Source organism: Numida meleagris, chromosome 2 (assembly GCF_002078875.1).
Source record: "Numida meleagris isolate 19003 breed g44 Domestic line chromosome 2, NumMel1.0, whole genome shotgun sequence".
Taxonomy (NCBI): domain Eukaryota; kingdom Metazoa; phylum Chordata; class Aves; order Galliformes; family Numididae; genus Numida; species Numida meleagris.
In genome coordinates this window covers 102,731,447-102,745,676 of record NC_034410.1, presented here as the reverse complement: position 1 = coordinate 102,745,676, position 14,230 = coordinate 102,731,447, and the positions used below count along the sequence as shown (strand labels likewise).

The window sequence follows — 14,230 nt, the reverse complement described above, 5'->3', positions numbered from 1 at the left end:
GTGTCTGACAGCTAGGTTGTCGGATTCCTTAGGTAGTGTCTTGTCAGCAAATTGCCCCAGGATTAGCTGGATTTTTAAAAAGATCTGGTACCAACCTATTTTTACTTAAATGTTCATACCTTTTCTTTCTTGTATATCAGTCCTCCTTATGAAACACTGGCTGGAACAGGAACAAGCTTTTTATTGGTAGGTGCAGAAGACTGTTCGAACTGAGCGGTTGAACAGAACATGATAATGTAGAAAAAGCAAATTCAAAGTTCCCCTGCCCCTCAAAACTTCTGCGTAAAATGGTTCTAGTTTGTGAGATGATGGAGGCCATGGTTGTTCTCCTATGTGTCTTCGTAGTGAGACAGAGTTGTGAACCTAACTGGAAGGAAGCCAGGCACTCAGTTATTAACACAATACACAGTCTGATACAGGGCAGTGAATTCTCATTGTGGCTCTACAAAGCGTTAATGAAGTTCTAATTTAAAAAGCAAACAGAAAACCTCTACATTGCACCATGGGGACCCAACACATTTTATCACACTGTATTGTGACTAATATTAATATGGTTAATTAACAAGCTTTCTTGAGATCTAGGAATATTATGGCAAGAAGTTTTTATTTTTTTAAAGGCTGCCTAATCTTTCTCAGTACCTCTAAACAGAAAAGCAGTGAAACGGAATGATCTAAATTACCTCCTTGTTCAGAAGATCAAAATGAAACATATTTTTAAGTGAAAAATAATTATAGTATCAAAATAGAAACTTTTTTTTTATACTTCAATATCGGAACATGGAAACCGTCACCCTGAAGAGTAGAAACAGAACTAGATCATTTTAAGAGTGGCCAATATTTATCTTCAGAGGAAAATTAAGCTTAACGGAACTAAGGCCACTTCGCTTCTCACTGAAAGGTTCCACACAGGGGTTTAATGGGTTTAACTAACACACTTTGAATTCATACCATTAATTAATTTGGCTTAACTTTCTCTTGTAACCCCACACAGAGAGGACGTAAGTGACTTTGTATTCTGTTCCATCTGTAAATCCATTGTTGGTACTGACTGTACCTAGCTAGTTTTGTAGCACTGCAGTTCCTACATAGGACTTCCTGCTAGTGCTCTAGCACCTTGTTATTTAAAAAAGAAAAAAAGAAAAAAAAAAAAGAAATGCAGTGGCTGAAACAAGTATACAGTACAAGTAGATGAGAACTTTTTTCTCTTGGTATGTAGACAAGGTGTGGCTGTTCTAGTCTGATACTATGATTTGTTGTTTTTTTTTTAATGAGACTAATTACTTTCTCTATTTTGTTGTATAATTACCTTTACAAAATGTGCAATGTGCATTATTTTTTTTCAGTTGGCATATTATGAAAATAGATTGTTTGAAAATTTTAGCTCCTTGTCACAACTCTTTTCAGATTTTAATACTGAGATAACTCTTCTGAGGAAGTGAAGAGGCTATTCTGTATTAAAAGTTCTATCAGTATAACCTACATTCACATAAAATGGCTCAATCATCATTTTCATTGCTATATTGTGTCAGTGGGTCAGTCTTTAACTGCCTGTTTTCATTTGTGGTTAACATGACTCCAAGTTCAGCCTTAACCAGATTTTCTTGGTTGATAAAACATGAGCAGTACTTGATCTCTCTTGTTCTCTTTCTGTGGCTTATAGAAATTTTCAGCAGCTCGGTATGAAAGATTTTTGTATTAGGCTGTGTGGGACTATTGTGTGGTAGGCAAAGCATATATTCCTGTGGGTCTTTCAGCATAATGCCTGTTGCATGATTGTCTGACTCAGTTGTACAAGCAGTTTGTCTTTACAGGCTAAATAAAATTGTTTGTTTTGTGATAACAGCTAGGTGGTTTGTTAATGGACTATAACAACAACTAAATGTGTATTAAAACTATGCCCTAAAGTGTTCACAATGTTAAATAATGCTTCTACAACTTCCCAAGGTTTCACCATCAGGTATTTTTCTATATTTTCTTTGCAGGTTCTTTTTAAAACAAACATACAAAAATGAAGAACATTTCAGTTATTTGTGCATGAATAAATTAGTGTCTGTAGTTCAAAGGGAAAAAAAGGTCTAGAAAGCAGTCCTACTTGGTATGAGTTCTCTTTCATAACTTGGTTACTGAGTTCATTGTGTACATTTGCATAGGTGCAGAAACAACCGATCCACGTGAAAGAACTAAAAATAGAGACTTTTTTGATCTGCTTTTTAAGGTTGAGTTACAGAAGACATATTTGCTACTTTTCTTTCATAGGTCCAATGATGCACCAGCAGCCTCCTTCCCAGCAATACAATATGCCACAAGCTGGTGGCCAGCATTACCAGGGACAGCAGCCACCAATGGGAATGATGGGCCAAGTTAACCAAGGCAATCACATGATGGGTCAGAGACAGATTCCTCCATACAGACCGCCACAGCAAGGTAGGACTTCACTTCAGTGTTCTTACATCGATTTTAACTAACTGTCTTAAAAATTATTTTAAATCACTTTCTTGCTTACACCAGATTTCAGTGAAATCATTGGGTGTTCCAGTTACAGGTTTTGTTTGCAGACTCTTTGTGGTTCTTTTAGCAGCAGGTTACTGATATCACAATTAAATTTGAAGGCAAGAGTTTCTTTTGTTTTGTGTTCTTTCTGACAGAAAGTATCTAAAAATACGCATCTCATGCTGATGCAGATTCTGTTTTGATATTAAAATGATAGGTATAGAAAAGGAGTGAAGTACTTGCTTGGTTCTGAATTTGCTCAGTTACAAAAAAGGAACAGTGTTCTGCGGCCTTGCTTTTTTCATTTTGTCCTTTTTTTTTCCCAGTCCTTTTAGAAAAAGAGTAATTTTATTTTTAATGCTTGGTGCTGTTATACATGTGTTCCTAAAATGATCTCAGAACTGAAGTTTGATGTATGTGTGCTCAATCTGATGCAGCCGAACAACTGTATGTTTGTGTGTGTGTATAAAATATATAGAGATGTATTTTTTTTTAAGTCAAAGAGATTACATATGTTGTCGTAAATGCAACGATATGGGTGGGGAGTACATTTGAGAAATATTTCTCATGGTAAAATCAGAAAATAGCAAGCTTTATAATAGAGAAAACAAGTTATTTACATATTGACTGGTTGTGGTTTTTCAGGCCCACCACAGCAGTACTCAGGCCAGGAAGACTATTATGGGGACCAATACAGTCATGGTGGACAAGGTCCTCCAGAAGGCATGAACCAGCAATATTACCCTGATGGTAATCTCTCATAAATGTTGACTTTCCCCTTTTCTATACCTGCCCAATATTAATGCAGACGTATGCCCAAAATTAAGGAATGGGGCAAGAGTAGTAATGGAATATCATACCTCACATTTACAAAAGCTTCCAAATTCAGAATTGTTTATACAGTTTAAGTTACTATGAGTAGTTAATTTTACAATTTAGAGTATGCGATTTGTAATATTCACATTTGAAACTATAAACAGCAGTTTTAGTATTTCAAAGTGAAGAATCTGTAATTGGTGTATCTAAAAGGAGGGCTCTTTAGTATGTCTAGTATAATTGAGATGAATTAAGTTATAACTTCATTATAAATAAGAGAGGGGGTGATAGCGTTTTAATAACGATTCTACTGAAATGGAATACCTTGCTTAAGAAATGTGTTTTTCTGCAAATATTCTATTTTTTAACATAGTGCTTAGTTTTCGTGTGTTCTTGCTGCTATTGGTATGGGCCTTCAGCATAATTTTCACAGAGGAGTAAAACGGTCCCTGCCGTGAGGAGCTTGTAATTGTGAATCCTCTTTAGATGCCCCCCCCAGGGCTTTCAAGACAAGACCATAACTTGGAATTGCATAAATTTGTCCTCCTACCTCATGGAATTTAGAGTGCTAAAGGCCATTGAATTGTGTTATAAGTTAGAAAAGTTGCAACTGACCTGTTTTTAGGCTGAGCAGAAACTGGGAGAACAAAAATGTTGAGTCACAACTACTGTGAGAGCCATGTGTGCAATGTAATGCTTTCCTAAGAAGTTCAGGGAATGTGGTAGATGTTCATGTTTTAAAAAAAAAAAAAGCATACACAAAGCTAAGCAGTGTAGTTGTCAAAGCTACTACTTGTTGCAAATAAAAGGGCACAGGTTAATTATCTGAATTTTCATTTCTGTTAAACTGATTTTAAGATACAACAAGCCATGCTTATATAAGTTTACATGTGTTATTTTTGGAGATATATGTGCAAAGTTCTTTCACTGTGTGCATAACTCATAATTATTAAGCTTTCATTTTTGAACTTTTATGTTATCAACATGAAGTTTAAATGGTTGCAATATATTTACTATAGTGAAGGCAGTTGGACATAACCACTGAGAGATCTGTGGCAGCACAGAGGAGTTCACCAATAATTATTCCATTTAAAGATTCGTCCTTTATCACTACCTCATTATCAGATTTCTATGCAACTAGAGATTGTATTGTTAAGAGTTGTGTTAATGATTGTTTATTTTATTAGGTTAAGTCCATGAAGTATTATACAGTTCCAGAACTAATTACAAAGACTACTTATTTTTAAACTGTTTTCTCCTATGCTAGCTACCTGATCTAATTTTATTCAGGATTTAAGCAAAATTTCAGTTTCATTTCTTGACCAGAGTAGCAACATGATAGGATTTTTTTTTTGTCTGTAAGATGTGCTTTCTCTTAAAGCAGCAAACAGGTGGGGTGCTTACTGCATGTATTGGTTTCATAATCGGAGATGCCTATAGTCTCTGAATAGAAAAGTTCATTTGTAGTGATTCTACTCAGGACTGGAGGAAAAGTTCACTAAGCCTTGTAGGAATTCTGTTTGTAGGGAAAAAATGACCTCGAGAATGTTATTCTTCTGTCACTTCTAAGCAGGATTTAATGTAGACTGTAATTCATAACTTCATTGAGCTTTATTTGTTCTATTTCACACTGCTTTTAGCATATGCTTTCGAATTGGAGATCAGCAGAACAGGTGTTAGACAAAGTATGATAATTGCTTTCTTTGTTCATTCTAATTTAATTCAGGTTATTTACATGTGAAAGGCCTAAATGCTTTCTTTTTTTTTTTGAGTGAAAGATAAAGTACTTTTTTTCCCCCAACAAGGATTATCAGAAGGTTAAGATCATCCTTTGCTGTGATGTTGCTAAAACTACTGCTTTAAGCTTTTTTTTTCCTGTCACATGTTAATTCAATATGAAAGAAAATCATATTAATAAATCTTTGGCTAATACAATTGAAAAATATTTTTCATGTATATCCAGTTGACATTTTTTTTTCATTTTTCTGAGAAATGAAATATTCTTGGGGTTTCACTCAGAGGCCATTAACGTTTCTTCCTGTCTCTTGTCGAATTGATGTAGGTCATAATGATTACGGTTATCAGCAACCGTCGTATCCTGAACAAGGCTACGATAGGCCTTATGAGGATTCCTCACAACATTACTACGAAGGAGGTATCTATATACCTTCACACACATACGCACATACATCCCCTTTCCTCCCCCACCCGCAACGGGAACAAAAACTCTTGCACAACACAACTTATACCCATGCAAAGCTCTTGTAGAATACTAGTTGCTGGCTGTCTTGAAAACTGCAGGGAACTCGAAGCATTCAGAATAATTTCTTGCAAACACCTAAAATGTGTAACCATAATTTGCCATTTCTAACAACAGTAAAATGACTAAAACACTTCAGAGATTTTTTTTTTTTTAATCTCAATGGAAATTTTTATTTAAACATAAATTTGTTGGTTCCGTTCTAAATCTTTTTGTGTGTGTATATATTTTGTATAATTATAGTGCCGTTAGGAAACAGCTTGCTGATCTTGTGTAGCTAGTCTGTGCTCTTGTAGCTGTCCTTAATTTTGTCTTTTTTATTTTATTTAGTATAGTCATGATCTTATGACTGTGATGTTCCAGTAAATGCAATGCTCCTTTGGCAGAGATGCTGAAAATGCTGCAGTTCAACTTTGCAAAATTGGCTTTAACTGCAGTTTGTTTGGCCGAATTCCTTCTGTTTGGTTTGAGTTTTCTTTGTTTTGTTCAGTTTTTGAAATCAGTATCGCATTTTCATTTTGTTCTTGTGTTGTTGGCTGTGCATCTTAAAAGGAAAAATATTTAATAAAGTAAGTATCTTCAGTTGTTTTTTCTTTCTCGCAATCATCTTACAGGAAACTCACAATATGGTCAGCAGCAAGATGCATATCAAGGACCACCCCAACAGCAGGGTTACCCACCACAACAGCAACAATATCCAGGCCAACAAGGCTATCCTGGACAACAGCAGGGTTATGGTAAGAACCTGGCGGTGCAGGCAGTAATTGGAGAAAACACTAAGAGGTCCTTATATCTTATTCTGTCCTGGTTTTACTGGGTTAAAAGTCCGGGCTTCTGCAAGAAACCTGTGTGCTCTCATTTTCAGCGGACCAAAACAAGAAATTGTAGTGAACAGCATCTGTTAGGAAGGAGATCTGTTGACAAGCTTAGACAGTGTGGTTGCACAGAAAGCTGAGCAATGTCTAGATAATATTTTCAAAAGTGTCTGTGATTTAGAAAAGCTCTGCTCTATTCTGTCCCCTAGGTGAGCACAGGCTGGAGGGCACGAAGTTAGCAAAGAGCCACTTACACCACTTCGTCTCTGGACTTGGCATTTGGAACAAAATCTTTAAAAACAACAAACAAAGCCCCTGTTTAAAATTTCATCCGACGCAAATGAATCATTCTATTAAATTTCTTGCACTGATGAGTTAAGAAATGAACAGCAGCATTACCTATGATCTTTTCTAAGGATTTGTCTTGAAAATGCTTGCACTGATAGTGCAAACCACATAATGTATGGCAAGAATGAGAAATCTGCCGTGAGTTAAATGATGTAATCTTTGGATTCGAGGAAAACTCCCAAACAGGAAACTTGAAGTAGTAGTATGTAATTTTTGCACATTGTTTGTGAAAACTGTAAGTCAGCAGACCATACTAAAAATACTGCTCTTGCTTTAGCTTATTGTTGCATATTGTAAAGCTGTACGTATTTATCTTAAGAGATGCAACGTCTAGGAAGGAATCTCTGAAATCTAATTATATATATTCTAACTTTAGCTTTGAGTTAGGTTTATATGCTAAGAGTTCCAACATTGTGGGAATGCGTGGAAGTTCATAGGCAACTTCTTTGCTGTGTAGACAAATGCCAGGTTTGCACCAAATCCAGTTATGTTGAGACAGTTTTAAGGAAGATCCACTGACATTTAGAAAATTAACTCCTTACGGATGTTGTAGTTCTAAAATGATGTTTGTGTACTTACATTCTGCTAAGCTTAACATAGGAACAGAGTGAAGATCAGAATGAAGGTCTGTCTAGCTCTCTATTCTGATTACTGTAAGTAAAGAAATAAAATCTAATGGTCTGAAAGTGTACGTTAAGAAATTCTAGAGCAAAGGGATGAAGAAGTCTGTGGGAGCTACTTTTTTGTAAGCACGATAAGCATACTTTTTAGTTTCTTTTTTTTAAAGCAAAAATAGATATTGAAGCCCCAAATTAACAGATTCCATTTCATTTTATAGAATTTATTACTGAATATTTAGGATTCAACCATAAAGTATTACCATGAATAAATAAAAGCCAAGTTTCATCTGTCAGATGAACACAGCACTTTTTAGGATATAGTACCCTTGCTCGATTTAATATTTAATTGCTTTCTAATTTGCAAAAATAAATCAGCATCTCAGACATTATTATCAATCTTTAAGGTTTTGTTCCACTGTTCAAAGCTGAAGCTGCATAGTTCAAGGAGATTTGAGGCCTGAGGAGAATGGTAATACGCTAAGGAACTTGTCTTTCCTAGGTCATCTTTTTGACTGTCTCGTAGATCCAGAATTACCGAAAGAGTTACAAACTCATGTGGCTTTAATGTCCAGTGCCCGTAGCTTGAACTAGCCCTCTCTAGTGCTGAGTCATCTTATTGATAAAACGTAACTTGTTTTTTGTGATGTAAAAAAAACCCTGTTTTTTCTAAAACACTTCTCCAGAGTTACAGCTCTTCCTGACTCTGCCAGTTTTTAGCAGGTGGTGTTGAAATAGCTAGTATCTCTGAAATACACAGGACATCATATCTCCCAAGGTAGGAGGGGATGAGTTTAATTTTCTTTGAAAGATGTCTTCAGCGCCTGATGGTAGTAACATGCAGCTTCCATTGGTTGACAGGCTTAGACTCTGTGGACAGTGACAGAAAGTTTGTCTTGACAAAAGAGCTCCTTCCTTTTCCAGCCAGAGGGGCTGGAGTCAAAGTTCTTTTCTGTCCTGTTCCTGTAAAGTTAAGATGAGCAGAGGAGGGGGGTGTAGGCAGTGCCTTTTTTCTCCCTACAGTAGCGTTTACTGGTTGTCACATCACACATTTTATGCATATAACTTGCTTTCCTGGCATCCCGTTTATGATTACCCACTGTGATGTGAGAAGTGACTTCTTGGCAGTACAGCATTACTGGTCTCTTCAGAAAGTCCAAACACCAAATGCAGTTGATCATCTGGCTGCTCCTTGCATTATGAAGTTGTGAACTAGAGTAGCATACAACAGGAGAAGAGTGTGCCTCCCTAAATCGTGGAAAGTGCTCTTGTTTATGGTTTGTCACATCTTGCTTTTTCTCTGTTCTGTGACCTTATGTGTGATAATTAGAAGAAAAAGAAAAAAGAAGTTAATTTTCTATGGCTGGAGCACAACGGGCATTGTCAGCTAAGGTGCTTTTTTGGATGAGAGAAGGACCACTGATCCCTTATAATGCTTTTAGATAGAAGACCTAATTTCATGGTAGTGATACTTAGCCCTGCTCAGTTGTAAAACCCAGTACTGGTACCATTTTCTTCCTGATTCCTTAAGCAGTCTTTTTTTTCCCCTTTTCTTTCTTTTTCCATTTTAACATTCTACAGGCCCTTCTCAGGGTGGTCCCGGACCTCAGTATCCCAATTATCCACAAGGACAAGGCCAGCAGTATGGGGGATACAGACCCACACAGCCTGGGCCACCACAGCCACCGCAGCAGAGGCCTTATGGATATGACCAGGTATTCTTTCACTCGGTCAGAAAGTTGTGATTCTTACACATTCATTGGATAATTTTGGTTTCTTGTACCATGTTAACTGATGAATTTGAGGATGTAGTCTCTCTGGCATGTGTGCGTAGTTCTCGAGACTTTATTAACAGTTGAGTTACCCAGAAATGTTTGTCTAGAAGTGTAATTAGTTATTCCTTTTTGAGCTTGCAAAGTTTAATGCAATTTGGCAAAGTGAGGCCCTACAGACAATATTTGCAGACCTTAAAAATTAAGTTGATCTGTTTCATAGCTCGATATGAAATGACAAATATGAAAGGTGAGGTTCCTGAATCTCTTAATCTTGTGCTGAATTGCTTAATTGATTTTCCCACAAACACAAATCTGGTAATCCTCGCAGCTGTAGAAGCACCTCTGGTGTACAACTAAAGTTCTTCTTACTGTAGAGCTGTGTGGGGAGAAGGGAAAATGTTTTTGCACGGGTTTCCTCTAAAGAGTAAAAAGGGATACATGAGAAAGAAGAACCTGAAAATTTGCTGCTTCTTTCCCATCTCTGCTAAAATAAGTTTAAAACAAACAGTAATACCCCATCAAAACACTAGGCTGGAGTTGTACTGGAGGACTCCTATAAAAAAACTGTTGTCTTACTGTAGAATGAAACAGATTTTATTCCTATAGAACATACTCAACTGTAAAAATATTTTTTGCGATATAAAAAGTTCAGAAATGTCATTGAAACATACAGCATTATTTTCCTTGACATAAATAAAATTGAGATAACTAAACATATATTAAGATCTAGATGAAATTTTAGTGTTTAAAAAAATCCTGATGTGTCAGTAGAATAAGAGTTGAATTCTTCAGAACTTTCCTTTGGAAGTGAGATTAACCCCAGTTACCTGCATTTCTAACGGAGAACAGCTGGCTCCCTCCCTGCAGAAACTGGAAAAGACAAGGAAGAATAAACAGGCAAACTCTTTCAATGTGGTACCTTAGAGATGCGGTTACTTTTCCTAATTATTTAAAAGGTAAACTAAGCACTCACGCACTGAAACAGTAACTCCCTCACGCAAAGTGTTAGCTACATGAAAATGCTTTGGTTGTGGCACGTGTTGGGTCAAGGGGTTTCAGTTTGCTGAGTGTCCTCCAACTTTCTTTACAAAACAAGTGGATAAACCTCTGTGTAGGTATGCTGTAGTTCTCCAGTTTGTGCAGTCTAAGTTCGACAGGGAAACTCAATTATAGAAGACCTCTTCACAGTTCTACGCTAGCCATTCCCTGAGGAATTGTGCTGCTTAAATTCACCTCTGGCAGCTGTTCTGAAATTTTTCTTCGTGACTGATTGGTATATTGCAATGGAAAACACTGACATTGTAACGTAAAAATGAAATTGAAAGTATTGTCATATTGTGATGGTACTTAACATGAAATAGTGCTGAGTCTGCACCTGTGGAGGACATCCACTTCAGTAGCACACTACTTGTTTCTGCAGACCTTGAACCCTGTGGTGAAGGATCACGGTAAGCTTGTAGCAATGATGGTTTCACCTTGGCGTTCTCTGCATTATGTGACGTTCTGACAAAAGAAAGAGAGAGTACCAGCTAATTTTGTCAATTGGATGTACATAATATTGATTCTTGTTACGATAAGCTTAGTAGTTGTGTTCACCAGGATGTTCCTTGGTTTTTGAGCTACATAGACCATTCTTTTTCTGTGATTTTTGATAGGTGAGTACTTTTATGTGTCTCTGAAAACAGATTATTTTCCTGAATTACTTGAATTTAGGTGACCTTCTATTTTTGAAATAAGTTTTGAAGTTTAGGTGGGCAGTAACTCCTGTCTTTCATTTTTTGTGGTGTTCTGCAAATTTCACAGCAGTGTATTAAACTCAGAGTCATACTGTTCTGATCAGATTAGATTCCTGGCTTTAAATCCATATCATGTTGCGTTAAAACACAAATGATTTTTAGTGAGATGAAGCTCTGTACTCACTCAACCCGGTTTACCATTTGTTGTCATTGTTGTTCACCTTTTAACATCATAGTTTGTTTGGACCATCTTCTGATTTGAGCTTTTAATACAGGAAAATATACCTTGTGGTCTAATTTTGTATTTTGAATTTCCTTTTTAGGGTCAGTATGGAAATTACCAACAGTGAAAAGTATTCACATTCCGGTAGGCAATATCTATTAGCAGCCATATTGTCTTCTCAGCACTGTGGACATCTTCCTGAGATGAAAACCTCCCATTCCATCTAGTTCTTGGAAAAAATCTTGTGGCTGTTTTACAGTATACGGTCTTTATGGGTTAATTGTTAAAGACTATAGATTCTCAGAAGCTGATTTCACATCTCTACTCTAGATGGCAATATTGGACAGAAAATACGTGACATAGCAATTTGCAGTGAGTTGAAAACTGTATATCAAATAGACTGTTACAGACTGAAAGGTGCGAACAGCTTTGTATGTTTATGAAGGTTATGGGAATTTAATATTTTTTCCACAGATTTTTTTTGTAGGGGGAAGGGGATATGCACACTTTTTACAGCAGCAATATTTTGTATATTATGTTTTTCATGTGGTGAATATGCAAGACAGTACACTACTCGCTGGACAGGATAAGAAATCTACTGTTAAAAATGGGTAGGGTCATGATAAGTGCTTGATTGTGTAAGTCTCAAAATGATGTACAATAAAGGTAACAGTGGAAAAAGATGAAGAGCATCGTACATCACTGATAGGTTCATGTACAAAGAATGAGAATCCCAGTTATCTAAATGGGAACATAATTAAGGACAGTATAATATAGTCTTGTGCAAAGATTAATTTTTTAAGCTTTCCAATTTTTCTGAGTGAAGCATTTTTGTAAAAACTGTTTCTAACATAGTTTGACAATTTTCTGCAACATTTTTTGGGTAGCGAGGTAAACATTTGGGTTGTATTTCTCAAGTGTTTTGTCACAGCTTTGCATAAGCAAGCTGTAATCCCTCTTAATAATTGCAATAACAAAGAAAACGACAAGTGTTAATTTTACCTGGCTTAAATATGCAAAGAATTTGAAAAAGAATATGGAGGACAGGACTGTATTGTATAAGTGTATTTTAACCTTTAGTTTATAATTTGTATGTATCAAAATAGCCTAGAAGACTTTGTAAAACCTATCTAAACTTTCCTAACTGGGAGTTAATATCTTTAGAAAGGGGGCATTTTTTGTGCGTGTCCATTTTTCTTATTGGTTAACATGAGACCAAGGGATGTTTTATAACATAAAATATAAAAACCTGTTGGTGAGGTCAATGCCAAATTTTGTTTTGAACTGCATTAACGCTTATAGTGTTGCATGCGAGATAGAGGCAGCACCTTGATCAATAGCATAGTACACAAAAAAATTGGTTTTGAGACTGTCCTGCGACTGTATATCAGATAAATAATTGAATATTCTTTTGTGCAGGAATACATGTGTTCAAGAATTCCTGGTGAGTTTTTATAGATGACAAAACTTCAGATTAGCCCAGGAATAAAACCTTATTTTTTCAGTTGGTGATCATGTTGAGGAAAAAAAAAATGATGTTCCTAATATCTGTGACAATAGAGACCGAAAACAAGGTTTTCAATTTGTTCATCATTTTTTAAGGGAAAACAGTTTTCTTTTTCTTAAAGTTGGTTGTTAGAAAATACACATCAAGGTTTGAACAGTTACAGCATGAGGAGCATTATTATGAATGAAATGCTTGTAGGTTCTGTGCCAATTTTCCACCACTGTGTACTTCGTTGCTATTTAAAACTGTACTCCATCAGTTCTAACGGAAGAATAAATTATTTGTGATTTTAATTTTCTCATTTGTTTCTTTAAATTAGATCCCTATCACTCTGATGTCTCATCTGGAGACTCTGCCGTGAGTTTTTATTTTATAGAAATTTGGCCAGGATAACCAAACTGTATTTGCATTCTAGGACTTTATCAAAATTCTCTTGCCATAGCCATGTTAATTAGAATTAACTGTTCAGTAATCAGCATGTTGTGTAGGCTGTTTGTTACGAAATTCTTCCTCTGGAAATGAAGGTCCATGAGGCTATAATCAAGATGACTGAATTAGATAAATGAGTCGAGGAGGCAACAATGTGTTGAACCCAACCTGGTGTAGATATGTTATCTCATTTGAAATAAGCTCAACTGACATTAAGAAATAATTTGTCTTGCCAGCCCATCTTCTGTTGTCTTATTCTCCTTTTTAATGGAAACTAAAATTGCAATTTTAATAAGCAGAATTTCCTCTAGGGTTTCCCTCCTAGAGACTACTGCATTTGCAAGGTTTAATTGTTTTATAACAGTCCTGTTTCGTAAAACTTTTTAATTGGCGATGACAAAAATTACCCTATTCCTCTGATATTATGCCAGTAGAACAACTCAAGAGGAGATCGCTCCATTCAAAAGCGAGTGTTTCTACCAAAGTTAGATATTAAAAAAAGAAACAGTTTTCCCTACACAAAAAAAAAAACGCGGGAATGCACAACAGGAGCGTGGTGATGAAAAACGGCAAGATACAAGCTTTGTTTTAATAATCATTATTTATTAAATAAATACCAACCAATAGCAAACTAATAAAAAAGGTGTTACATTGGGCATTTTGCTTACAGTGTGTAGAAAATAAGAGCCAAGTGAGAGACTGACAGAGCGTGTGTGTCAGTCAGCGTCTGTGTACAGAAGTGGTACAAATGTCCGAAGAGTAAAGAGGATCAGTTAATGAATTAAATGATTTTTAATTATCGTAGTGCTGTGATTTTTTTGCCATCGTATTTCTTTTCAGGTGATTGTATTTTCCTTTCTGCTGTTCTGACTCTGAAATGAGTCCAGACAACCCTTCTAGAGTGAAAAGATAACTGGGTACAGTAGTAAGTTAAACATATATTTATATAAAACATTATACCAGATGATAAATGTTTGTATTTAAAAACAATATACTGAATGTTTATTAAGAAGAAAAGAATGCACACACACACAAAAAAAAAAACATAAACCCGTCTGTTAACCTACAAAAATTGTTTTAAGAGATCCACGTTCAAGTGGAATTATCTTGATTTTTATGTTCACAAATCCTGAAGTTCTCTGAGAAGCTCCCATAGAAATGGAGCGTACAGTAAGGTGGGCTGGGAAGCACTGAAAATCAGATAAGATGGGAGG

General features: G+C 36.0%; 1 protein-coding gene across 2 annotated transcripts in view; it reads left to right on the top strand.

Annotated features, from left to right (window-relative positions):
* Positions 1-13,572, top strand: part of SS18 (SS18, nBAF chromatin remodeling complex subunit) — a 45,193-nt gene extending 31,621 nt beyond the window's left edge. The window contains exons 6-11 of one of the 2 annotated variants that reach the window (XM_021386902.1): positions 2,257-2,424; positions 3,136-3,240; positions 5,369-5,461; positions 6,181-6,303; positions 8,928-9,061; positions 11,181-13,572. In XM_021386902.1, coding sequence (XP_021242577.1) covers positions 2,257-2,424; positions 3,136-3,240; positions 5,369-5,461; positions 6,181-6,303; positions 8,928-9,061; positions 11,181-11,207 — 650 coding nt within the window. In that variant the 3' untranslated portion in view covers positions 11,208-13,572. The remainder of the gene's footprint in view (positions 1-2,256; positions 2,425-3,135; positions 3,241-5,368; positions 5,462-6,180; positions 6,304-8,927; positions 9,062-11,180) is intronic. The other variant, XM_021386903.1, reaches the window with a different exon arrangement.